Raw genomic sequence first — 27,149 nt, 5'->3', positions numbered from 1 at the left:
ATAATACGTGTAGCTTATCTTTCATAAAAGACGCCACATCAAATTTGCACCCTTCAGGTCTTAGGCGACCATCTGATTCACTCTTGTTAACGGGTGCCCCTAAATTAGATGGTAGCTGGCATTTACAAAATGCAGAATTGAAATAAACACTAGACCATTTCAATCTTACATGCTGTGCATCCAGTCTCACAAACTGTAAACACTGCACTGTGTGAATCATGCATGCTGTGTGCTTATCCAGGCACACACACTGTAAACTGCACCATGTATCATACACACTGTGCATTCAGCCACATGCTGTAAACACTGCACTGTATGGATCATAAATATTGTACATCCAGCCACACAAACTGTAAACACCACACCGTATGTATCGTACACACTGTGCATCCTGTCACACACTGTAAACACTGCACAGTGAGTATCATACACACTGCGTCTAGTCACACACACTGTAAACGCTGCACCGTGTGGATCGTACACACTGTACATCCAGTCACACACACTGTAAACACTGCACCGTGTGTATCATACTAGCTGCGCACACATCCCACAGACACACATCATTTATGCTGTACACCCATCCTCAGAGACGCACACTGTAAACACTGCATAATTTGTATCATATATGTTGTACACCCAGCCCCACACCCACGCACACACATTGTAAACACTGCACAGTGAGGATCATACACACTGTTTACCAGACCCGGCAACCGCTCGCATTGAGAAACCTTCTGTTTGCGTCGAGAAAGTTGCCGCTCTGGTAGAAAATATACTCAAGCATCAGAAAATAAGCAGCGTCCTCTTGAGCTACTCATGATGCTGTTTGTGTTTATTTTCCAGCGTAGAACAAAAAATAGATGCTGAAAATCAATGCGAACATTCAGCCACTTGCAGAACTCCAAGTAGCGTGGCAGAGTTTTTTAGTCACTTCGCCGAGTTCCGCCTAGCGGAACTCCACGAACTCCGACCAGGCTTAGAATAAAACCCTCCCTACCTTTGTATAATCAAAGACTAAACGAGGAGAGGAGAAGTCTTATACACACGTAGCTAAGGTGGCAACAGGAACCCTCTACATTGTTTCTAATCAAACTATGTGAACGACAAACCAGCTACAAAAAACACATCTGGGAAGCCAAAGCATCTCAATTTAAAACTAAAGTAGACTATTCAAGGAATCAGCCAAGACGACTGTTTGCGATTGTCAGCCAACAAACTGGGGCAAACAATGTAACCAAGCTCCGTAATAACACAGTGGAAAAATGTGAAGCGATCTCTTCATTTTTCAATTAAAAGATCCTGGAAATTGAAAAGGAAATTATAACCGGCAAAACATAGTGCACAAGCAGATATATTCCATGATCACCATTCTGTCGTTGACCCTTCATTTCGATTGGTCGACCCAATGATGAACCAACCTTCCAAAACAAAATATCAAGCTGTCTTGAGAGAGTTCAATACACTAATTGAGGCAGATGTCTACCAGATTTTATTACCTGTGAAACCAACCCTCCCCTCCACAACACTAAAGGAACTCGGTCCCCTTTTCTCACTTATACTAATGAAGTTAGTAAACTAATCAATAAAACAAGGCAGTTTCCCAGATTGCCCAAAGATTGGGCAAGTGTCAGCCCTCTTGAAAAAAGTTGGTGCTGACCCTACGATCCTGAACAATTTTCATCCAATGTCGAACATTCTTTTTCTAGCAAAATTGCTGAAAAAATGTGTGCACAACCAACTGTGAAAGCACATTGACCAATTCAACCTACTCAGCAAATTTCAGTCATGATTTAGAACAGGACACAGCACTGAATCAGTCATTGTCCACATAATGGACTAGACGACTCGTGCCTACTCATCCTCCTAGACCTCTCATTGGCGTTTGACACGATCAGCCACAACTTCCTACTAAAAGTACTAGGAAACAGAATGGGTTGTCTGGAAAAGAGCTCTCATGGTTCATATCCATTCTGCAGGATCGCTCCCAACGTATCGTACTAGGCAATTGATTCTCTGACTCCTCACCAGCGAGGTGCGGAGTCCTTCAATGGTCGACCATCTCCTCTACACACTAACCTATGTATGGAGCCACTAACGGAAATCCTCCAACAATTGAACACTGCATACCACATGTACGCAGAGGACACACAACTATACTTAAAGATATTCTCCCTAGATTACGTCATTCAACTGAATAACACTCTACTCAAAACTCAGTTCCAGCTAACTTAAAAAATAACCTCAAGCTGAACTCTCTGATAACAGAATTCCTTCTTTTCTTCCCTCAAAACCACTCCACACTCATCCGAGATTGGCTCAAAAACCTAGACGCCCTCCACTGCAAACCTACTATTATTCACTCCATGAAATCCCTTGGAAAAACACTAGATAAGAATCTAAACATGATCACTTAGATCTGTGCTACCACACGCAGTGCGTCCTTCCAACTCCAACTACTGAAGAAATTGATACAATTTCTGCCACCTTGAGACTACAAATAAGTAGTTTATCATTAGTGGTCTACAGACTAGAACACTAATTGGCGACCCCGTCAGGTCTGCCGAAAGCTAGAACAGGCCAACTCAAAATGACTCTTAATGCTGCAATGAGACTGGTAACATGCACTCGACGCTTTGACCACATCACCCCCTCACTGAGGTATCTAGAGTGGCTTCCCTTCAAGCCAAGAACCCAACTGAAAATTGCTTCCCTTGCACACAAAGCATTACATTTTAGCGAACCAAGTTACCTGGTAGAAAAGAATCAAATCTTGGGTGGCAGCCGCTACCTAAGAAGTGCTAAGTCTCTCAGGCTTAAATACCGTAGATTCAGAAAATCCAAAACCTACGCACGCTTCTTCTCCGGATCGGCATCAAGGATCTGGAACTCCTTACCACCTAAGGTGCGTTCAAACCCATCGACCCACTTTTTAAATAAAGAGGTGAAAAAGATCCTAATGAATAGATTCTTCTTTCGAGGAGCCTCTCCCCAGGCTGAACCCCACTAAAACGTCGCTCCCCTGGGTGCCTGGTACTGAATGTTCTCCGTGCAGCAGCAGAATACCCACCAGCAAGAATATAGATCAGTGCTTAACCTTGTAACTGCGGTGCAAATTCCGCCGCAGTGCTGGGACAGTCCATTCGTGGACATGGCTCGAATGGCCCCCGGCCGTCGTGCGCACACTCCCACCATGACACATGACGGCCGGGGACCATCATGAGCATCGAAGAGGCTACTAATGGAATGGCAGACGTTTATTTTTATATCGGCTCTTTGTTGTAATTTTCTGTTTATTTTATTTCACATTTTTCTACTCAGTTCACTTTATGTACAGCGCTCTGATACCCTTGGGTGATGTTCACGCTTTATAAAACTCTTTAAATAAAATAAATAAACAAACCTCACCCTTTACCTAGCCCCCTCGTGCACCTCACCCATAATCTACTGCTTTGTGCACCTTATCCTATTTTATGCTCACCCTTTATCTAGCCCGTCATGCACCTCACCCTTTCCCTAGCCTCTCTTGGGCATCTCACCCTTTAGCCTGGTATGCACCTCGCTTTTATCCAGCCTCCTGTGCATCTCACACTTAATCTACCACCTCATTCATCTCATGCTTTGGCTAGCTCCCTGTGCCCCTCACCCTTTATCTAGCCTCTCGTGTGCACCTCCTCTTTTATATCGCCTCTTCTGCACCAGACCCTTTATCTAGCCTCTCGTGCTCCTCCCTATTAATGTAGTACCTTGTGCACCTCAGTCTTTATCTAGCCTTCTTGTGCACCTCACCCTCAATCCAGTGCCTCATGCACCTCATGCCATATTTAGCTTCCTCGTGCACCTCACCCTTTATCTAGTCTCTATTGTGCACCACACCCTTTCTCCCGCCTCTTCTGCAGCAAACCTCTTGTGCATCTCATCACTATTTTTAGTGCCTTCTGCACCAACCCCTCTATCTAGCCCTCTTGCGTACCTCGCCCTCTATCCAGTGCCTCGTGCACCTCATGCTATATCTAGCTCCCTCGTGCACATACCCCTTTCTGCACCTCACTCTTTACCTAAAGTCTCTTCTGCATCCTACCCTTTATCTAGCTTCTCTTTTGTTTCTCACCCCCACATCCCGAGACACTGCACAGCTGCCCTCCCTCGAGGGGGCAGTGCCCCCGTACCTCGTGCAGCTTTTCAGAGTCTGTCTGGCAGCTGTTGCAGGGGTCTCATTCGATCTCTCTGTGACGGCTGCGGCTGTCCACGCAGCCCTCTGCAGACAGGTTGCATCTGTTTCACACACTCCTCTCTAATAGGGTTATTTCCCTTTTGTTATGCCCGAATCTTTAGGCGCTAGAGAGGGGTGAACTTTGCATCCTTTCATTAAATGGAAAACAGGGTTTTACTTAAAGGCACCACCACTCACCTGTGTAGGGCTGCTGTCCCTTCAACCTGCCACGACAATGTCTACCCTATAATCAAGAAAGCCATAGTCTTGAAAATTGTACTAAGAAAACGATGAAACCATTTGGAATGAATAGTGCAAACCTTGGTACTCTGACTGTGGTGCCACCGTGTCTCACACGACATCGGCTCCCTTCACATGGTCACCCGATGAAGAGGCATCCCCCGGTGAAACGGTACAATGTGTAGGGCCACCCTGTATTCCTGGGGACCTAGGTACACAATATTACCAAATCTGAGAATTGTTCATATAGACTTGTAGAGGAAGCACGACCCATATACCTGTACTGCTGACTTCAGTCTGTGCTTCTTACACTGAAAGACCAATTGGCCAACATTTGATGTCTATGTTGTCTTTCACATTAGTGCACACTGTTCACCTTTGTCACCAATCACACTAACTACACCAGCTTTTGGGTGAGCAATGTCTTATATTTGTTTATTGATGAATTTTAAATAGTATAATTTCTTTATTTTTAGTGTTTTCTATAGCACGAACATGCCCTTTTGGGTATCGGAGCGCTGTACAAAATATCTGTTTACCTTGTTTTCAAGTTTGTGCAGTTTCTTATGCAGAGGAAGCCTGGGCTTAGAAGCTTGATCCCAGAGAACCATTGTCGGTTTTGTTGGTTTCACACGGTGTGCACACGGTGAGCTGGAAATCCCTGCAGACAACAGATTTCCAGCTAATTGTTAGGGTCCCTGTGCAGACGGTGTCCGTGACGGGGTGTGGAACCCCCTAAGGACATAGGCAGCAGCCTCAAACTTTGTGGAGGTGGTGAATCTAAAGTGCTTGGCAGTAAGCCCCGCCTCTTGCTTGTCCCGCCTCTCCGTTGTCATGCTGATCTGTAGCCCCGCCCAACCTTCATCAAACTTTGACATTCTTTCCAAAGTTGACAGACCTGGGTCTGGGTTTATAGGGGTGTTCGGAGGAAAACAAATGATAAATGGTACCAAACCTATTTAAAAAAAATGACTGAGGTCATTTGTTCTCGGTATTGGGCAGCGATAGCTGGGTTCTGTTTTTCCACCAAGATCAGACCTGCAAGATTTGGCAGAAATAGTTGCACATGGGCAGGTTGTCCTGTGGTGCACCACTGGGTGTTGTCCTTTCATTTTTCATATGTGTGACATCTGTCCATTCTCCATCTGTGTAGGGAGGTTCCACTCCACTGCTGTGACGTCACAGTATTAACCACAGATGTGGCATTGCATTCCTCTTCTGTGTAGGGAGGCTATACTTCACAGCTGTGGAATCACATTATTCACCACTAGTGTGGCATGGCATTCCTCATCTGTGTAGGGAAGTGACAATCCATTGCTGGGGCAGCACATTATTTAGCACTGGTGTGGTGGCATGGCATTCCTCTTCTGTGTAGGGAGGCTATACTCCACAGTTGTGATGTCACATTATTAACCGCTGGTGTGGCTTGGCATTCTTCGTCTGTGTAGGGAGGCTATACTCCACAGTTGTGATGTCACATTATTAACCACTGGTGGGGCATGGCATTCCTCATCTGTGTAGGAAGGCTGTACTCCACAGTTGTGATGTCACATTATTAACCGCTGGTGTGGCTTGGCATTCTTCATCTGTGTATTGCAGTTATACTCCACTGCTGTGGTATTACATTATTAGACGACATCTGGTGTGGCATGACATTCTTTCTTCAAGTGACTCCAATTTGGTCTGCAATGACATGACACCCAAAGTTTATGGCTACGATTGTGTCGTATTGGTAAAAATTAAAGCTATTTCGTACCAGAGTGGCATCAAATGGTTATATATGGCATGGTGACTCGCTATTGTGCACAGCATGCTGCCATGCTGTTGTCCAATGGTGACGCCACGCTGTTATCCGTCGGTGTGACTCAACGCTGTTGTCCATCGGTGTGACTCAACGCTGTTGTCCATCGGTGTGACTCAACGCTGTTGTCCATCGGTGTGACTCAACGCTGTTGTCCATCGGTGTGACTCAACGCTGTTGTCCATCGGTGTGACTCAACGCTGTTGTCCATCGGTGTGACTCAACGCTGTTGTCCATCGGTGTGACTCAACACTGTTGTCCATCGGTGTGACTCAACGCTGTTGTCCATCGGTGTGACGGCACGCTGTTGTCCATCGGTGTGACGGCACGCTGTTGTCCATCGGTGTGACGGCACGCTGTTGTCCATCGGTGTGACGGCACGCTGTTGTCCATCGGTGTGACGGCACGCTGTTGTCCATCGGTGTGACGGCACGCTGTTGTCCATCGGTGTGACGGCACGCTGTTGTCCATCGGTGTGACGGCACGCTGTTGTCCATCGGTGTGACGGCACGCTGTTGTCCATCGGTGTGACGGCACGCTGTTGTCCATCGTTGTGACGGCACGCTGTTGTCCATCGTTGTGACGGCACGCTCTTGTCCATCGGTGTGACGCCACGCTCTTGTCCATCGGTGTGACGCCACGCTCTTGTCCATCGGTGTGACGCCACGCTCTTGTCCATCGGTGTGACGCCACGCTCTTGTCCATCGGTGTGACGCCACGCTCTTGTCCATTGGTGTGATGGCACGCTGTTGTCCACAGTAGTAATGTTGAGCCTCTCCCTCACAGTGAAGCCAATCGTCACATTCTGGCTCATTTCTAATCATTCTCCACTGGCCACATTGTTTTCAGTTGCGTGCCCCAAAGTAAGTTTCTTCCTTTCTGCTGTTGTGCACCCACATTCTGTAGGCATCAATGTAGTTCTCTATATGCATGTGGCTGACATGTCTGTTCACACATTGACTGCTCATAGAGAGGCATTCCTGTGAGTGTCCCCTTTATCTTGGATGCTATGTTCTCTTTCCTGTAGTGCAGGGTTCTCTGATACATGTGTTGAGAGGTGCCTTGTGCAGCTGTCTGCATTGCTGCACAAGAGAGCCATTGTGTGTGCGTAATCCCCAGTGGGTCCCACTCTGGCAGCAGGAGAGAGGTTTACGGGTCGTCAAAACAGATTCCTACTATAGGCAACTGTTTCCCTAAACTGAACTAGGATGTGTGTGTATCCTGACCACACGAACCTGTCAATGACCTGCCATTCAAGTATAGTCTGATATCGCGACATGCACATGCCTGGGGAGAAACATATTGTGATAGAAGATAATTCCACCCCAGTAACCATAGAAACTCCTAAAGTGACTAAGAGGAGTGAGCTAGGCATCTCTAAACTAGCTACCACAAACCGGGTGCTAGGCAAACCAAGCAGCAATTTTTTAATTGTTTTATTTGCTTTTAGTTTGAATTGTATTCCTCGAATTTGTCTCCCTACTTAGCGTGGTGCCATGGGCAACCACTTAGTTTAATGATTCTTACGTAGGTGTGGGAGGAACTCACAGAATTTCACTTTACAGAAATATGTGTTACATAAAAACTCTGTGAAATTCTTTGGAGTTTCTCTAATGAGAGAAAATATGTACATTGCGCATTCTAGTTGATTCTGATTGCGACCGCCCAAGTTAAAAAAATCTCACCAGGAGTCCTAGTGACGAGAAATCATGCTATGGGATACCAATTTGTGTTCATCAGCTCACATTTCTGAAACCTGGTGGGCAAAAAAACTCATGAGAAAACAACGAATAACTGTGGTTCTCAAGCAAAACTATGTGTGTAAAAACTGGCCGTCTATCTGCTACAAGAATTACTTTGGAGGCAGACTACTGGACAGAAATCCACTGTGAAAAATGTCCATCAGTTACACGATTCGTACCGCCCAGTACATCATTTGGTCTACTTCACAGTAGGTAGCCCATTGTCTATCTCCATATGCAAAGAGAGGAGACAGATGTCTGGTGATTGTTGTTATAGTTGTAACTGAAAGCAGTGCATAGGTGATTTAGTGAAAATAGTGATAGACAATGGGCTACCTACTGTGAAGTAGACCAAATGATGTACTGGGCGGTACAAATCGTGTAACTGATGGACATTTTTCACAGTGGATTTCTGTCCAGTAGTCTGCCTCCAAAGTAATTCTTGTAGCAGATAGACGGCCAGTTTTTACACACATAGTTTTGCTTGAGACCCACAGTTATTTGTTGTTTTCTCATAAGTTTCTAGGGGGATAATTATTGTGCTTGGTCGTTAAAATGCCCCTTGAACCCTCCTTAAATTGTATATATGCATATGGGCAAAAAATCTCCACAACGCAGCGATTGGCAGAACTTTGCCGAAACTCCGCATTACAACAGTAATGCGGGGTCACCGAAATTCTGCCAAATTTCCAAGAGGAAATTTTCAGCCCGGGCCTAATCTTACCTACGAAAGAATCTCAAACTTGAGCTCAGGCACTTTTTGTTCACCCATAAAGCTTTAATTGTTCTTAATGCCAACACATAGTAGCCCAGCACACTTTAAACACAATCTATTACAATCAATAAGTCAAAGAAAGTTTGATTTCACGAACAAGCCGATGTTTTTCAGTTACAAATGTTCTTTATTGTTCAATCTTTAAAAACTTTTGACAGCATCACTTTTGGAACCGCCAACGCGTTTCGTCCCGACCAGGGACTTCTTCAGGGCTACAAAAGTACATATAAAAAAGGGACTATTTACAATTTTATACATGACAATATTATACAGAATAAAAACACATACATCGACTTTTACTCATTTTATAGAACACATCTTCTGACACTACATAATGTCATTTTTTAAACATTGCATTCTTTCACTAGATGGACGAACGAAAGAAAAGCAAGGGAGGAACCACTTTCTAGTATTACATGACCAAAAGCGTCAGCACAAGCAGTCAAAGGACATACCTTGAACAGTCAATATAGTCAATTCTGGTTGTCAAATTCTTAACAGTTCTTTGTTGACAGTTTCTTATGAATTTTTAATGGTGATACTGTAAATATTAAAAAATATAAGTTTATCAGTACAGTTACACTGCAGGAGCGTCTAGCATTAGAGTTGATCATTTGTTATACTTACAGGTATTTCAGAAAAAGAGGTATTCTATTTGGTGACCCTTTGTTGTTTCTTCATCTGGTTAAGACATGTTTGATAGTCGGAAGGTCAATTATACAAAATAGTAACCTAAAGTAAATAATATTAATTGTGAATTATTGTCTAAGACAGGGTCACATTTATTTATAATTATCATCAGTAATTCCCTAAGCATCATATTCGGTATTTTGAAAAGAAGAAAGGGGAGTAGAATTCATATTTATATGAATTCAAACCCTGTTTTACCTAGATGACAGAGAATTTATATATGTAGCTAGACATTAGGATCAATCATAGTCAATTAATAACAAATGCTAGTAGTTAAACCATATTGGTTCTATTATAAAAAGATTTTTTGCATATGTGCGTGTGGGTAGCGTATTAAGCTGAGTAAAGTGGCAAGGTGGCTCTCGAATTAGCAAAAAATAGGCGCCATATTATGACACAAGAATATTATCCATGTTCTAGAACCAGTAGGGAACAGCAAATGTTAAAAAAGTGTTTACAGGTAATATAATTTTGAAAGAAAAAAAAATCAAAGGGACAAGTGTCTAAACCCTTGGACCAATATTTTTAGTGCAGAGTTCTATTGTTTGGCTTACACAGCTAAGAGGCAAGTTGCAGTGGTTTAAGACTAAGTTGTTCGCATTCGTGCAGAATATTGTTGTCTAATTTTGTTTAAAATCGCAAAGCAACAGTTTTAAAATTTAAAAATCGAAGCAACCTTATTCACATAAAGTATGTCCAAACTGGGTCCTCTGATCACGTTAGTGTACAGTCTAGAAGCATCAATATCATGGCTTTAGACTCAAGTTCATGGACCGAGAGAGTTTCCCCTCTTAAGCATATAGCAAAGGTCGGGCCGTTTTTTCATAGTCCAACTCACCCGGATATGGTAGTTCGGGTCCGTAAGGAGGGTCCTCGATCGTCTCTGCTCCAACAGGAATCACCACGATACTGAGCAGGCAAACCCTGCTTCTTATATACTATGTTTAATTGAGAATTAAGCCACATTATTCAATCACCAATTATCGCAAATTGGCGCTTTTTTTAAAAAATAGTTTGCCTTTGTTATAAACTTCTATGCCAAAGTGAGCGCCATCTTGGAGTGTCCTTATTGAGTATGATATGTATTTATATTGGGACTAACCACATTTATTAAGTAAACAGATCGCTCCGTATTCAAATCTAATTATTAGTAAGATGATAATCGAAGTATTTAGATATTGGGATGACGCGTATTGCTAATATTAATTTATGACATGATCGTGCTCGTACTAATAAACTAGCTACCACACACCAGGTGCTAGGCAAACTAAGCAGTGATTTAAAAAAAGAAAATAATAATTTTTATTTGCTTTTAGTTTAAGTTTTATTCATCGAATTTGTTTCCTCACTTAGCGTGGTGCATGGGCAACCACCTAGTTTAATGAGTCTTGCGTATGTGTGAGCGGAACTCACAGAATTTCACTCAACAGAATTCTGTGTTACATACGAACTCTGTGAAATTCTTTGGAGTTCCTCCTATGAGAGAAAGTATGTACATCGCACATTCTAGTTGATTCTGACCGCGACCACCGAAGTTAGAAAATCACACCAGAAGTCCTAGTGACTAGAAATCATGCTATGGGATTCCAATTTGTGTCCGACAGCTCACATTTCTGGAGCCTGGTGGGCAAAAAAATTCCACTACGCAACGATTGGCAGAATTTTGCCAGAAGTCCGCATTACAAGAGTAATGCGAGTAACCGAAATTCTGCCAAATTTCTGAGAGGAATGAAATTTGCAGCCCGGATCTAATCTTACCAACAAAAGAACCTTAAACCTAAGCTGAGGCACTTTTTGTTCACCCTAGAAGCTTTAATTGTTCTTAATGGCCTCTGCAGCCTCCCACACGCCCGAAACCTTGGCATCGTACTCGACTCCTCCTTCTCCATGACCCGACAGGTCAACGCCGTCACCTCCAGCTGTTTCGACACCCTCTGAATCATCCAAAAGACCTTCAAGTGGATCCCCCGAACCAAAGAAGCCAGTCATCTACGCTCTCATAACCATCAAACTGGACTACGGAAACGCCCTCTACGCCGGGATCAACAAGTCTCTGCTCCGCAAGCTCCAGACCATACAGAACAGCGCAGCCAGACTTGTATTCGACATGACTTGACACAAACACACCACCCAACACCTACGGAACCTCCACTGGCTCCCCATTGAGAAGATTGACACTTTCAAGATACTCACACACGCATACAAATGCCTCCACAACATCGGACTCCAATACCTCAACCAGAGAATCTCCTTCCACATACCCAAGAGAAACCTCCAATCCGCCATCCTTGCCAAAACCCAGCACATTCGCAGAGCCAGAACAGATGGAAGAACCTTCTCCTACATCTCAGCCAAGACCTGGAACAAGCTCCCTATCGACATCAGATACGCCCCCTCCCTGAACATCTTCAGGAAGATGCTCAATACTTGGCTTTTCAACTGAACTGAGCTGCTTACCCCTCCCCCTCCTCCCCCAGCGCCTTGAGACCCTCACAGGTGAGTAGCTCGCTTAGAATTTCCTTGATTGATTGATTGTCTTATGACTCTCTACATAGGGAGTTTTCAAACTCCCTAAATTCACACCAGGAGTCTGAGGTCCGTGTTGGGTGTGGTCCTGTCACACTTTATCATCTTTGCCATTTTAATGTAATTTTTAGACCGTACTTCAAGCCCACACATGGCCTCAAAGCACTTCTGGTTGTCACCAGTACTTCTCAGAATTTGTTAACGGTCCTAGGCATCTGTCATTTTTAGTGGTGCCAAAGTTTCATCCAAACCTCTTTCAGAAAAGAAAGTCAACTGGTTGCTACCAAAAATGGTAAAACATTTAGTTGACAAAACAAAAACATCTGTATGAACATCTGTGAAGAGCCTAAGCAGAGGAAAATGCTTTCTCAAAGGAAATAAGAGAAAACATGCAATTGCCCTCTGCCAAGTGGAGAGAGTGCAGAAACAGTTAAGGTCTGCCATATAGTGTCCTGCATGCTGTGCTCTTCTGAGGCAGGATTCTCAAGAGATCGTCTTCTGCTTGAAAGTAATATTCACACTCCCAGCCTTTGAAAGAGTAGTCTCACATAGGACTTGGATCCAGTCAATGCTTAATTTGAACCAGAGGTTTCTGGGACTCAGCACAAGCACTTACTTGTCATCTCCGGCGCTTGTGACAGTCTGCCACAAGGTGGTGCTGTTTGGCTAATTTAGAGATTAACACCACAACAGTTAATTATTAATTCAATATACAAAAAAATGACCATTGCCTGCCGCCCATGCTATTATTAAAGCTTTGGAGGCCTGAAATAGTCCGAATTGTCACACTGGTAGACCCTTGGTTCTGAAACTATTTGCTCTTTCCAGATTTCTATCTTCCTAGGAAAAATACTCGCGTGAAAGCCGGTTAATTTCACCAGAGGAGGTAATATGTTTAGTCGATCAACATTACCCAGGACTGAAGGTTGGAGTACAATATTTTGAGGGGGGATGGTGGAGGCAGTCATGTTTGTGACCATGTGGTGTCAATGTGTAAGGTCTGACATTAATTCTACTCTTTGTCCTTACAGAGGAGTCGTCGGAGTCGCTGAAGACCGGCTCCTACATCCTCATCACCGTTGGTTCTGTAACCATGGTGATGGGCTTCCTCGGCTGTATTGGGGCCGTGAATGAGATACGCTGCCTGCTGGGAATGGTGAGTACTGGCCGACAGCGGCTTCCATTGGTCGTTCCTGCCTGAGAGGTTTTCAGGTCCTTCTCTATATTTTCTGGAGGTTTGGAATAATTGTCACCTCTTGGATATCTGTGGATAATCTCACCAGTTAGTTCTACACAGCTATGGTGGTGTTTTACACATTTCCCGCGAGGTTTGGTGTTGAACTCCAGAGCCGGAACATTGTGAGCCAATCAAGAAGGCCCTTGGTTGTTCAGAAAAAATTAAGCAGACTTCACCCCAAAACACTTTTCCTCATCCAGTGAGGACCGGTTAACTAAGCAACTAGATAGTTGCTGGTTAGCTCCTTGTTGCAACAGCCGCGACCTCCCATATGGTGAGCATGCCCACTTTCTACCTTCACCCCCCCACTAGCATGGAGTACTCTAGAAACTATGAGCTCCCACCATCTCTCCGCCTGAGGGTTTATGGGTGAGCTGGAGTGTCCCATTTCTTTCTGGCGAGGGTGTGCTTTGATTTAATGCGTTGTTTAACACAGGCTGACCATCTGGCCCTGCCACTTGGAAGCCTTGTTTTCAGTCTCTGACTTCTCTTACAAACACAATGCTTTTGGGGAGTACTGCAGTCGCTTCAGCTGGAACAACTGGACTAGCAAGCCGAGACATGATTTGTAAAAAGGAAGAGCTGGTTGTAAAATCTGTGCTCTGGTGGCCTGGAGCCATCTGGTACCCATGCTGTAACTGCTCTGGGCGTGGGATTTACCTCAGTTGGGTAGTGTGGGGTGGATACAAAGAAGGGCTTTAACCGCCTCCATCCCTCACGCCGGTGCAAACACGCCGTACTGAAATTGCTGACACGCCTCAAGGGTCAGTCAGTCAGTCATAGTTTGACCTCGTCTGTCGCGCGTTGGCATTGACCTGGTCTGATGCACGTTGGCACTGTCTTGGTCTGCTGTGTGTTGGCACTAGCCTGGTCTGGGGCAAGTTGGCACTAACCTGACTGTGTCGATCTCCTTTCTTTGCAGTACTTCACTGGTCTCCTGCTGATCCTCATCGCCCAGGTGGCTGCCGGAGTCCTCATCTACCTCCAGCGCGACACCGTAAGTTTACCTGTCTGCCTTCACCTGTCTTTTGGAGATACAAGACCTCAGGAGGTTTGGTTGGGCTGTTGTATAGAAGGACTCCTGCTTAAGCAAGGCTCGCTTAATTGCCTATGTGGACTTTGGGGTGGAGGGGGGAGAGAGAGAGAAGGGTCTGGCTTCCAGACCTGCAGTTATTTGAATGGAAGCTGCAGAGATCTCTCCACCTTGTGAAGTTGGGGCATGAAAAATCCGTTTTTTTCTCATGGTGTTTCTGTCCTCTCTGCCTCCAGTAATGAGTGCCCACACCACGCCTGCAGCATTGCTGAAATAAAAGGCATGTTGTGAAAGGCTTTGCAATGACTGTGAAAAGAGGAAACCTCGATGGAGAGAGTGGGTGCAATTGGGTAATATCTGAGAACATGACGTCATAGTATAGGGAAGAGGTGTGGGGTGTCTTGGGGAGACAGGAGCAGTGCTACGGACCCTTGGGGAGGTGAAAAGTGCTGGTCAGGTTCTCCCACACAGACCCGTTGCGGTGCAGACCTCCTGTCTGATGCAGTCCGCCACCAATATGTGTAACCGGCCACCGTGCGTAGTCTGTTTCTAGATTACATAAGTGAGGTACCAAAGATGTACAGTTCCCCCAGTTCCTGAGTTGTACATCCAAGTGGACTAGTGCCAAGAGGCTGGATGGCAGCCACCTGGCGCTCCACAGACCCTACGGTGACGGGAAGCTGGATGTGACTTTGGCAGCAACTCCAGTTGTAAAGTATGCGTTGTCATGGGGTAATCACAGGGGGTTTGAAACTCTTTGTTATGGCCGCCTCAGGTGATGCATGGATTGGAGGATGGGTTGCGTGGAGGTGGGCAAGGTGTTTGGAGACTTTCCCCGGTGTGGGGCGTGGGGGTCCAATTCCCATAATTGAAACAAGTGCTAGAATATTTCTTCGTTTAATTTTAGAGCCACAGGCCACCCTCAACCTGTGATGGCCTCTGACCAGAAGCAATGGAAGGGTTAAAGTTAGTGTGCACTTTCTTTGACTCTTGAGACATGAAACACACCATAAACAAGCACTCCACAGCCTCTTCCTGTCTGGCTCGTGACCTGTCCGTCACAATATTTACAAGTCCAGATTCCACGCAGCTGAGGTCATTTCAAGGCCGTTCGAAATCGTTTTGCAGCGCCCTCCGGCGTGGAGTTCTTTTCCTAGAAAAATAGACCAGGTCGTTCCCTTTTGTGTGCAGAGGTGGACCGGCCTATTGGGAGTCGGGGGGGGGGGGGAGTTTGAGAGCCAGGAGCCTCGGCAGTCAAGCCCACCTTCACCTCCCACCCACACTCGCATCTCCCCGCGTCTCAAAGACCTCCACTGACTCCCAGCCCACAAACGAGTACTCTTCGAGCTCCTCACGCACACATACGAATCTTTGGCCCCACGTACCACAACAACCGTGTAAACTCCTACTCTCACACCCCACGCATAAGCAGACCCAGTACCGGGGTTGTGCATTCCCCTTCCTCCCCCTGCACATCCGAGCCGCCTTCTCAGGTCTTGAATTCTGCAAGAAACAGACTGCCTGGCTCTGCACGAGCCCTGGCTCGCTCCAGACAGCTGTCTGGGATGCCCCCCCTCCCCCACCCCAAGTGAGACATGTTCTAAACAAAGCCTCATAACTAACAGAAAGGCACTAGGGCAGGGACATGTCTAGCTCGGGTTCCCACCCAAGCTCCATTCATGCCAGTCCACCTCTTCTAGGGTGGCACATGGATTCCTGGCTTGTGGTGATCTAAGGTGGCATAGGACAGCCCTGGCTGTAAACATGTGCCCAGCTCTTGGGGTGGGGAAGCGGGTAGCAGTGCAATGAGACGTGTAATATAGTGTCTCCCATCATTCTTCTGTGTTACTGAGCCAGGGGACACGATGAATGTCTGGAGGGCAGGTTTATCTGACCATGCCCTGCCATAGTGCGAAACTTCAGGTGCCACCTGAGCGCCCTGTGAGGCAGCGGAAGGCTCGATTTGCAGAGGTAGTGCGGATGGGTAACCGGCAGATTGTATCTCACGATTCTCTTGTATTTCTTTTATTCCTTTTACTTGTTGTTGTAGTATGGATCTAGGTTCATCTTGAGTGATGCCTTTAGAGCAGCTCATTGCTGCTCCCCTTGGCAGTACATGCCTAATGACCCCTGGGCGGTACATGCCTAATGACCCCTGGGCGGTACCTGCCTAATGACCCCTGGGCGGTACCTGCCTAATGACCCCTGGGCGGTACCTGCCTAATGACCCCTGGGCGATACCTGCCTAATGACCCCTGGGCGGTACCTGCCTAATGACCCCTGGGTGGTACCTGCCTAATGACCCCTGGGTGGTACCTGCCTAATGACCCCTGGGTGGTACCTGCCTAATGACCCCTGGGTGGTACCTGCCTAATGACCCCTGGGCGGTACATGCCTAATGACCCCTGGGCGGTACATGCCTAATGACCCCTGGGCGGTACATGCCTAATGACCCCTGGGCGGTACATGCCTAATGACCCCTGGGCGGTACATGCCTAATGACCCCTGGGTGGTACATGCCTAATGACCCCTGGGTGGTACCTGCCTAATGACCCCTGGGCGGTACCTGCCTAATGACCCCTGGGCGGTACCTGCCTAATGACCCCTGGGCGGTACCTGCCTAATGACCCCTGGGCGGTACATGCCTAATGACCCCTGGGCAGTACCTGACTAATGACCCCTGGGTGGTGGCCATGAACCCTTTGTTGGGTTGAGCCCTAGATTCTCTATGTAAAGCATGTCCAAAGGCCTCTAAGTGGTGTCCATAAAACACATGTTGGTTTGACCCTAGGTTGTGGCTCTAGAGCATGTATAAGGCACCTTGGTTGTGTCTATTAAACACATGGTGTATTGACCCCCCAGGTTGTCTCTGAAACAGGTGGTGTCTGGAAAGCACGGGTTGTGTTTTTCCTCTTGGTGGTGACGTAGTGTCTGTAGTCCATGCATTTGGTTTTCCCCTATGTCGTGTCTGTAAAGCACGTGCTATGTTTTTCCCTGGATAGTGCCTGTATACCACGCGCTTTGTTTCCCCCGTGGGTGAGGTTTGTAAAGCATGTATTCGGTTTCCCACTATGTCGTGTCTGTATAGCAAGTGTTGTGTTTTTCCTCAGTTTGGCGGCTCTTACTGTCTGTAGTGCACGTGCTGGGCATTGCCCTGGGTAGTGCCCGTGAAGCACGTCAGGTTTGCCCTGGTTCTACCCAGCTCCAGGGATGCCCGGCTCTCTGCTCTGCACTGGGCCTTTTTTTGGCTGTCCCCAGCTGCAGGAAACCTTGGCACTAGGGCAGAGTTCCTCTGGCATTATGCAAACCGACCTTGTTCTCACAACCCTGAGTTTGTTTATTCAGCCACTGAAATGTTTATGTAAAGCACGAGAGCGAGGGAACTTCATGTTAATTGGCCCTGCTGTGCTCTTAAAAACGGGAACAAAAGTCTAACAAGAACCATTTTTGATGGTTTCATATGCAAGGGGGGAGATTAAAAACCTGTGTAAAGGGATCCCACAGAACTGTCTGTCACGACTACGTATGGAGGCCGGTAGATTAAAAACCTGTGTACAGGGGTCGGTGTATCCCACAGAACCGTCTGACGTGGCTTCGTATGGAGGCCGGTAGATTAAAAACCTGTGTACAGGGGTCGGTATATCCCACAGAACCGTCTGACGTGGCTTCGTATGGAGGGCGGGAGATTAAAAACTTGTGTAAAGGGGTTGGTATATCCCACAGAACCGTCTGACGTGGCTTCCTATGGAGGGCGGTAGATTAAAAACCTGTGTAAAGGGGTCGGTATATCCCACAGAACCGTCTGACGTGGCTTCGTATGGAGTGCGGGAGATAAAAAAACGTATGTAAAGGGGTCGGTATATCCCACAGTACCGTCTGACGTGGCTTCCTATGGAGGGCGGTAGATTAAAAGCCTGTGTACAGGGGTCGGTGTATCCTACAGAACTGTCTGCCGTGGGTTTGTATGGAGGGCGGTAGATTAAAAACCTGTGTAGAGGGGTCGGTATATCCCAAAGAACCTATTGATAATCATAGAATAGGGAGGAGGAATAATAAAAGGCTCTGCTCCCGGATCTCCGGGAGCAGAGCCAGCATATCCGGAGTAATTTTTCCAAACGTGGCCTGCTATCCCGAGGATGCTAAAAACGCTCCTATAACAAGGTACAAGACACCTTGGCACATAAACCAAGTAGCGCAAAAAGACTACTCCCAATACTACACAAATAGTGTAAGTATTAATTGCATTTTAATTGTCCTGATGAATGCCCCATAGACCCAGCTGGGCGAGGATGGGCAGAAACATGTCGACGAATTATAAGTGGTATAATTAGATCTAGTTACACGATCTTCAAGTATATCCAACCTTTGTTTTAATAACAGACCAGTTCTCAATCATATTAAAGTTCTTACAGAGAATTAATCTATATTTTATTTGTATTTGTAATTTTTGTTTTTTGTTCTTTGGGCGAGTCACTATCTCTGGACACTACCGTGTGGAACCGGAGTTAACCTCAGGCTTGAGGTTGGCATATCACAATTTAAGAAACCCAATGACTGTGCCATAACGCGAGTAGAGAGCGGAGAAAAAGATACACCGCTCCACACGACTCTGATACCGCGTTTATGAGGGTTTTTTAATTAACCAGTTGTCACGGTTACAAGTGTCCATTCTATTTTGATTTTGAATTATCCCAAAGAACCGCCTGACGTGGCTTCCTATGGAGGGCGGTAGATTAAAAGCCTGTGTACAGGGGTCGGTGTATCCCTCATAACTGTCTGACATGGGTTTGTATGGAGGGCGGTAGCTTAAAAACCTGTGTACAGGGGTTGGTGTATCCCACAGTACTGTCTGTCGGGCCTCTTATGGAGAGTGGTAGATTAAAAACCTTTGTAAAGGGGTTGGTGTATCCAGTGCTTAATTTGTGAAAAAAGAAGTGCAGGTGCTGAAAATGTTGCCAAGAGGGCCACAGCTCACTTCTTCCTCCGGTGAGCCCCACTTTCAACACTCTCACTGCCTCAGTCTCTATCTTCTAACCCTGATCTGTTTTCTGTCCCCTAAGACTTTGTTCTAAGTGTCTATCCTCTCACCTCTCTAATTGTTTTCTATCATCTTTGTCACACCTGTGTGTTACCTTATTCCCTGTATTTCTGATTTGCCCTCTATTCATTTTAGCCCTGCCCTTATTCCTCTTCACTTTTATCCTTGCTCTTCCCTCTCTCCCCTCGATCTTGGATCTTTACTATCACTCTTCTAGCAGTGATTAGCTGTATCGCCATTTTATCATTTTTCTGCTTTTTTTCGTCTGTCCTGTCCTCTACATCCTTTCATTCTATCTTCTCTTTTTAATGCTCTCTTCTTCACACTGTGGCTGCTTTCTCTTTGCATCTGATTTGCTCTCCTCTTCTATTTAGCTACATCGTATCTCTCTCCTTTCCTGTTGTTTCTTTCTCCTCTTTACTCCTACTCTCTATTGCATCTATAGCACTGCTACTGCCTGTGACCCCTGTTGTCAGCCTATACATGTCCCTGCTATTTTGAACTCTGCGTTTTCCTGTTGTCATTCCTAAAGAAGTGGAAGATAGGGTGTTTCACTTTCTTACCTACACCGAGTGCAAAAACAAAATGTACACCAAATGAAAATGCTTTTTTTGCATATATTAATCATTGCAGTATGACTGGGTTTATTGCGGAACAGACGGCTGCTCGAGCACAGATGGTGATGTCACTCCTAGTGCTGCCTGTAATTAGTAGGTCCAGGGATGGTGACGGCATCGGCATCCACTGCTCAGCTGCTGTGACTCTGCCTGCTACAGCACAGGCATTGTCCCCAGCCATAATGCTGCTAATGCCAGTAAGTAGGGCTGTGGTGCCTACTGGACTCACGCATGCTCAGCAATTACCATGCTGGGGTGCAGCGCACAGGTTCTATAGGTGACGCAATGGCGCACAAAAGTTGTGTTGGTCCACAGCCGCCACATCGAGCACATTTAGAATAGCAGCAATGCAGGGCTGCAGGAAATGCCTCTCTGGCTACGCAGCTCCGGCTACGTTGCAAGTGGAAAGTCCACATTTACCTTAGTTTATTATTCCTCAAGAGCCCTCACTCCCAAGTTCAAAATGCGCTCTTGCAGTTTCCTTGCCCCAACTCCGTCATGAGCCAGCCCCAGCTACAATTATCCAATGGGAGGCTTAGGCTCAGGCAGTAGCAGGATGCAGCAGACTCGGGGAATGGAATGCAAGCCATAGTTTGTTGATGACTTCTTGGATTTGTGATCGGCGTAATGACATTATCACTAACGTGGTGATACACAAACATGCCTGCCTGGACAGGCGTATGCTGGCCTGGCTATGAACATTTACCAGACAGTCACCATGCAATGTATGTTAATCCTTTTTTTTTTTATTTGAACAATTAATATTGAGACCACCACCTGCAGGGTCAGAAATTGTAGGCCGGCCCTGTGAAAGAAGTACCGGTGCTGACCACCTGAAAGCACCTGCTCAAATTAAGCACTGGGTGTATCCCATGGAACTGTGAACTGTCTTTGCTGGATTCATAGAGAGGGTAGTAGATTAAAAACCTGTGTAAAGGGGTCAGTGTATCTCCCACAACTGTCTGTAGTGCCTACGTATGGAGGGCGGTAGCTTAAAACATGTGTAAAGAGGTCGGTGTTTCCCACTTAAGATTTATTCAAAGCCACCTGTGTAAAGGGGTTGGTGTATTCCACTGAACAGTCTTTGCTGACTTTGTAGGGTGGGTGGTTGATAAATAACCTTTGGCAAAGCCAATAGGTCTCGCCTTTGGGACATTTTGAGTATGGCAATGGGGTTTAGCCATGCTGTAAAGCATCCTTAATGCGGTTGCCGGTGTCATTTCATAGCAGTGTTTACCTAAAAAATTATGCAGACACTTTTTTTTTCTCTTTTGTTATGGATCTGAGTTGTATTGGGAACTAAATTAGAAAAAATGTGCGAAAGCTTTTTCTTATTTTTTTATATTTTTTATATGGAGAGTGGGTGGCATGTAAGCAACAAGGGAGATGGAACAACACAGGAGTCTGCAGGTTAAAAGGAATATGGAAGGTGCATGTGAGGGGAAAAAACACAACAGAGCCACTGGAGCGATCAGTGGAGAAACCCACTGGTGAGCAGGCACGGTGTACGGGCTGAGAAGGATAAGCAATGCGTGAGGGAGTCGGACAAGGAGAAGCAATGGGTGAGGGAGTCGGACAAGAAGGAGAAGCAATGGGCTAAAGCAACATTGAATGGGGGGAGGCGAAGCGCACAGGCTAGAAAGCAATGGTGGAGGTACACGAGGGTGAGCGCAACATTCTGGAGGGCAGGGAGAAGCAAATTATTGGCAGAGAGGTACATGGGGCCGAATGTATGTAGGTAATCGTTTGCAATTACCAAATAGCAAATTTTTGCAATCGCAAACCCCCATGTACAAATGGGTCTTTGACACATTCTGCGATTTCCAGTGGATCGCAAATAGACCTATCTTATTAATATTCATGAGGTAGGTCTCGGTTTGCGACCCATTTGGTATCGCAAAAATAACTGGGACTGTGACCGGTGGGGGACAGCAGACCACCAAGTCTGAGTTTGCTTTTCAATAAAGCAATTTTTTGGTTTTTCGAAATGCAGCCCATTTTCCTTAATTGAAGGGAGGTAGCCGAAAAAGCGTGCATGTATGTCTTGCAGCAGACAGCAAATGCTCGGTCAAGTAGGCATGACCTAAAAACATGTGTAAAGGGGTTGTATTCCCCACTGAGCTATCCTGCTGTCTATGAACACTGAGCAGTAGATTAAAACCTGTGTAAAGGGGTCGATACATCCAAATGACCATCCTTGCAGGTCAGATACAACTCTTTCACCATACCAACTATGAATGTATGAGTTGGAGAGAAATAACCTCTTTTTGCTTCAGGAAGTCTTCTCTAGCCTCCTGTCTCCCCCCACAGACAATCACCATCAGCCCCTAACTGCAGGAATCATTTTAATGCTTTAAACGAACAGTATACTTTTAGATGCTATTGCTAATCTAAAATTTAGAATTCTTTAACCAACAGTTCCAATTTAAAAATGGCAACATTACCAATGTGTTTATTTAATCCCAGCTAAAAAAAAATTAAAAAGTCTTAAAAAATGTTTATAAAAGTAATTTAAATTTCAAAACCTCTTAACTGCCATTCTTCATTACTAATATCAAATTATCATAAAGAATTTTTAACCAGCCATTCATACTTTTCAAAATTATGCAATCAGTGGACTATTGTTTTCTAGTTTTCAAAAGGTGTTTAGCCAGTTTTAATAAAAAAAAATATTAAATCCATGTATACAGTTCCAAAACTGCTGTTTTTCTTTTTCCTAGATAAAACTGCATTTTGGTTCCCTGGATTTGCAGTAGGGCTTTAAACACTTGTGCAAAATTGCTTGTGCTAGATTATTGAAGAGAAATAAACCCATGTTTAGTGGTTTGTCCGAAAGCACCGGAACAGTAAACATGTCCATAATTTAATTTCAGTGATAGTGTTTTGACTGATCTCATGGGGAGTGGACATATTAGAATATTGCCTGGAAAATGTTGTAGTTCAGTCTACAGTTGCTATAGCAATATTGGTGGAAGGGCTTGATCAAAAGTCGCACCCTGGACCCACCAAACATGGGACCTGGCCTTAAAGTGCTGAAATCAAAGATGGAGGCCACAGTGCCCAGAGGGGTTTTGAGATTGGAGTGATGTACACGGGGTGTAAAAAAGGGCCATGCCTTGTGTCCAGTGCTGCTGCTCACAGCTGCATGCATTGACCAGTTGTACAGAGGCCAGAGTTCTAGGCCCAGGACTTTGCCAGAACCCAGGCTCAGGGCCACTGGGCAGGACTGGAACACAATTCTTTGCAGTTAATAAAGTATGTTATTACTAAAATACAAATACAATAATTGGGAAATGCTTGTGTTAAGGGATGCTATGGCTGTCTTCCAAGGTCAGGTTATAATGTTCTAAAAAAATCTGTTAAAAATACCCTGAAATATTCTCAATTGAGTTGTGGTCCGAGCACAAACACCATAACTGTTCCCCAATTGTAAATAACTGGTCAACAGGAACTACTACAGCATGTGAGTTGCTCTGCAGTAGCTGTACTTATCTATAGCTCTCTGTGGGGACATCTAGTGGCTCACAGTGGTACTGCAGACTTCCATTTGTATTTAATGCCCACTTCCTATAGATTGTTTCCAATTGGGGCTACAGTAGCTTTTCTTCTCTATCATTCCGCGAGGGCATCTAGCAGCTCAACGTGGTACTGCAGACTTCCATCTGTATTTAATGCCTCGGTGCCCATGGATTACTTGTGAGTGGGGCTCTCCAGCCTTTCCTCTCCATATAAACCCTCCAAGCACATCTGTTGTGGAGAGTGGTATCTGTGTGCATTTTCCGAAGACTCGGGTAAAGCTCAATTGCAGGCTTTCTAATTGTGGTGAGGACTATTCTGGTGTAGGTGACGTCACCAGTGAAGTCATAAATGGTACTATTTCGAGTGTTTTCTGTGGGACAAGAAAGCAGTAGATTTTGAAGTAGCTATGGTTGTGTAGGTAATTAAGCTTTCAAGGCTCTGCTTGGCATAGGTGCACATTATATCTCTAGGAGAGTCTCGTTTTATGTACCTGACAGATCTCTCACATCTGCCCATCCACATCTTATGGTCACCCCTAAACATCTTGGAGCACGCAGAGGCGGTCGCTCCTTCCAAGTGCTAGTGGCTGGACGGTTGAATAAGCTGCCTCTCTCACTTAGACGGGTCACTAATCTGCTTGCTTTCTGGAAACAAGTGAAAACCTGGCTGTTTCAGCAAATAAACTAATATTTACGTTGTCTATCTGGTCTTCTTTCTTCTCTCTTCTTTGTCTCCGCCTGTTCTGGGCCTTCCTCGGTCTCAAACGCCGGGACACTCTTTTGAGTACCTGCGCGCTTTGGAAATCTGTTTTCACATAACATAACATTAAACAAAATGACTGATTTCAGTGTTGGTTGGTAACCTCTATGGGAAATAGAAAAGGCTCGAAATAGAATGAACCAGTCCTACAGCTTTAGATTATTGGGATGAAAAGTGGGCTGCCCTCTGACCTTTTGCACCTAGGGGATGACTTCTAGTACGAGTCTTTCTTTCTTTCTTGTTTGGCACACGTGTTTTTTGTTTTTGTGTCCACAGCTGAAAACGGAGCTGTCCGGAGTCATCAATAAATTGATTATCACATACAACTATGAAGACACGCAGAACACGGCAACCGAAGAGGCCTGGGACTACGTACAAAGAAACGTGAGTGTGGGGTCAAGTACTCGTGAGTGTGGGGTCAAGTACTCGTGAGTGTGGGGTCAAGTACTCGTGAGTGTGGGGTCCAAGTGCATGTTAGTGTGGGGTCCAAGTGCACGTGAGTGTGAGGTCCAGGTGCACGCGAGTGTGGGGGGGGTCCAGGTGCACTCGAGTGTGGGGGGGTCCAGGTGCACTCGAGTGTGGGGGGGGGGTCCAGGTGCACTCGAGTGTGGGGGGGGGGTCCAGGTGCACTCGAGTGTGGGGGGGGTCCAGGTGCACGCGAGTGTGGGAGGGGGGTCCAGGTGCACGTGAGTGTGGGGGGGGGGTCCAGGTGCACGCGAGTGTGGGGGGGGGTGGTCCAGGTGCACGCGAGTGTGGGGGGGGGGTCCAGGTGCACGTGAGTGTGGGGGGGGTCCAGGTGCACGTGAGTCAAGAACCCACTGTTGTTGTACTGATGGAACCTGAGCTGGTCGCCCAGGGCCGGCCCTAGGCATGTGCAAACTGTGCCCCTGCACAGGGCCGCCAAACCCCAGGGGCCGCCACGACGACCGACGGACGAGCCGAGGATCTGATCGGAACTTGTATCACTGGCGGCCCCCTGGCAGGATTTGGCGGCCTCCGGGCAATGGCAGCGACACGTGAGCGTTGTTGTTGTTTACACTACAGTTTAGTTTGGTTTCACTTGCCAAGGCAGCCAGCCAGCAGTTGGGTCCCAGGGCCGTCAATCTTAGCCCTACGATGATGTGACGGCCCTGGGACAGCCCCCGCGCGCTGTGCGCACTCGCAGTGCGCAACTTAGCTGCTCAGTGACGCGTCACGGTGCTGTGGTCACGCTCCGACCCGCCTCACTGGGAGAGTGCGTCAGTGAGCGGTGCGTTGTCACTCATCGTCGTGTGAGATTGACAGAATCATTTAAGAACAATTAACGTCGTCCTGTCGCCACCCGATCATCGATTCAGACAGAGAACACCTGTCCGACTAGTCCGGCACTATTCTCGACTCTTCCCCGAGTCCGACTCCGACCCTTCAAATAACGCCGGTGAGAGTCTGACTCTGTCTCTGAGACGAGACTGTTCTGTGCTCACAAAATATATTTATAATGTAATAATCGCCTGCCTGTCTTTCCAGTTGAGCTGCCTAGTAAGTTATGAATACGAGTGTTAATAACAACACATGTCTCAGATGCGCAGCGTAGTCTAGTAGTCAATACTGAATGGTTTGTCTCTGCATTGCCACAATATGCATGTTCACGACACGCGTGTGTAATGTTCTCTTTTCCCCCACAGGATACACTGAGGCAGGTAGGTGTTTATCACTTCTTTATTTCAATTACAAATTGTTCATTACTGAGCTAAGGGCGCCGAGCGTCTAACTGCGCCGAGCTCCGGTCGCCAACTGCCGCTTTAGCCTTCGCGCCTTTCCTTTCCGCTCTCCTGCGCATGCGCCGCCTCTCCGCTCTAGTCTAGCGCGTGCCGCGTCATCGCGTATGCGCGCGTAGACTAGAGCGCATACCACATATCTCCCCCCTTTAATGAAACAAGGATAAGGCGGTCCCCTCCACAAAGGTTAAGTGTCCTCCAACTGTGAAAGTGTCTTGGTGGGGCACCCATAGGGGCAGAAACTGGCTAGTGTCCTTCCACCTCAAAGTCTCTATAACGAGAGGGCATGATAACTGCCCTTCCGCTGCGGGTGTGTCTTACCGGCCTGTTCTCTCCCACTTCTGCCTCTCCTCGGGACACCCCAGCTTCTCTCGCATCTGCTCTCATGTCTGCATTCGCCTGTACATCACCACCGTCGGAGATCCTGGCTCCCCGGACTTCCACTTCGCTGTCCTCCCTTGCACTTACTACGGGGTTGTCTGTGCCGTGCTCCGAGAGGGCTCTGGCCTCCTGGTGATTCATGCAACTCTCTTCCTCCTCGATCTTGGGCCAGACTAATATTTTGTTGACTCTGGCCATGCGGTCTTGCGACCAGACCTTCCCGTCACTGAGGAGAGCTGCCCTACCACGTACCTCCTTAACTTGTAGTGGCTGGCTAAATTTACTTTCGCCTTTCTTTTGCAGAGTGGGGAGTTTGATCCTAACCCACTCCCCTTTTTCCAAGCCCGTGTCCTTTGTGCTGCGTCGCTTGTCATAGTGGGCTGCATAGACCTTCTGGGCCTTCTCCAGATTATGTTGCACCACCGCTGGGGACCACTTGCTGGTGATGGTCTTCTCCCTCCATACTACAGCGTGTGTATGTGAGGTGCCTGAATTGCTTTTGAGAAGAGAGTAAGACTGTTCCTTGTGTCACCCCAACTAATGGTTCTGTATTAAGATAGACATTAAAAAGGCCAAACTGCAGTTAGACATCGGGTGAAAAGGCACCCGAAAGGGTCTTCGTTGGTCGACAGCACAGCAGGACGAGAATGGATTTCAAAAGGTTTCATTGCCAGCCCAGGCCTTGACCTTACTCTTAACTTTGTTTAATCATGGAATGCGCCGCAAGGCGAGCATCCAGGAAGATACCAGGTACGGGTATTCATAAAAACGGGCTAAATATGCTAATTATTCCAAACAGTTCGTTGGCGGCAGGAGCGTGG

At 46.4% G+C, this 27,149-nt stretch overlaps 1 protein-coding gene across 2 annotated transcripts in view; it reads left to right on the top strand.

Annotated features, from left to right (window-relative positions):
* CD82 (CD82 molecule) overlaps positions 1 to 27,149 on the top strand; it is a 221,013-nt gene that overhangs the window by 173,748 nt on the left and 20,116 nt on the right. For both annotated transcript variants that reach the window (XM_078684355.1, XM_078684356.1), the window contains exons 4-6: positions 13,019 to 13,143; positions 14,147 to 14,221; positions 24,467 to 24,574. In XM_078684355.1, coding sequence (XP_078540481.1) covers positions 13,019 to 13,143; positions 14,147 to 14,221; positions 24,467 to 24,574 — 308 coding nt within the window. The remainder of the gene's footprint in view (positions 1 to 13,018; positions 13,144 to 14,146; positions 14,222 to 24,466; positions 24,575 to 27,149) is intronic.

The sequence above is a fragment of the Lissotriton helveticus genome, chromosome 3_2 (assembly GCF_964261635.1).
Source record: "Lissotriton helveticus chromosome 3_2, aLisHel1.1, whole genome shotgun sequence".
Classification (NCBI taxonomy): Eukaryota; Metazoa; Chordata; class Amphibia; order Caudata; family Salamandridae; genus Lissotriton; species Lissotriton helveticus.
The sequence above is the reverse complement of the archived record's forward strand: the minus strand, read 5'-3'. Positions and strand labels throughout refer to the sequence as shown.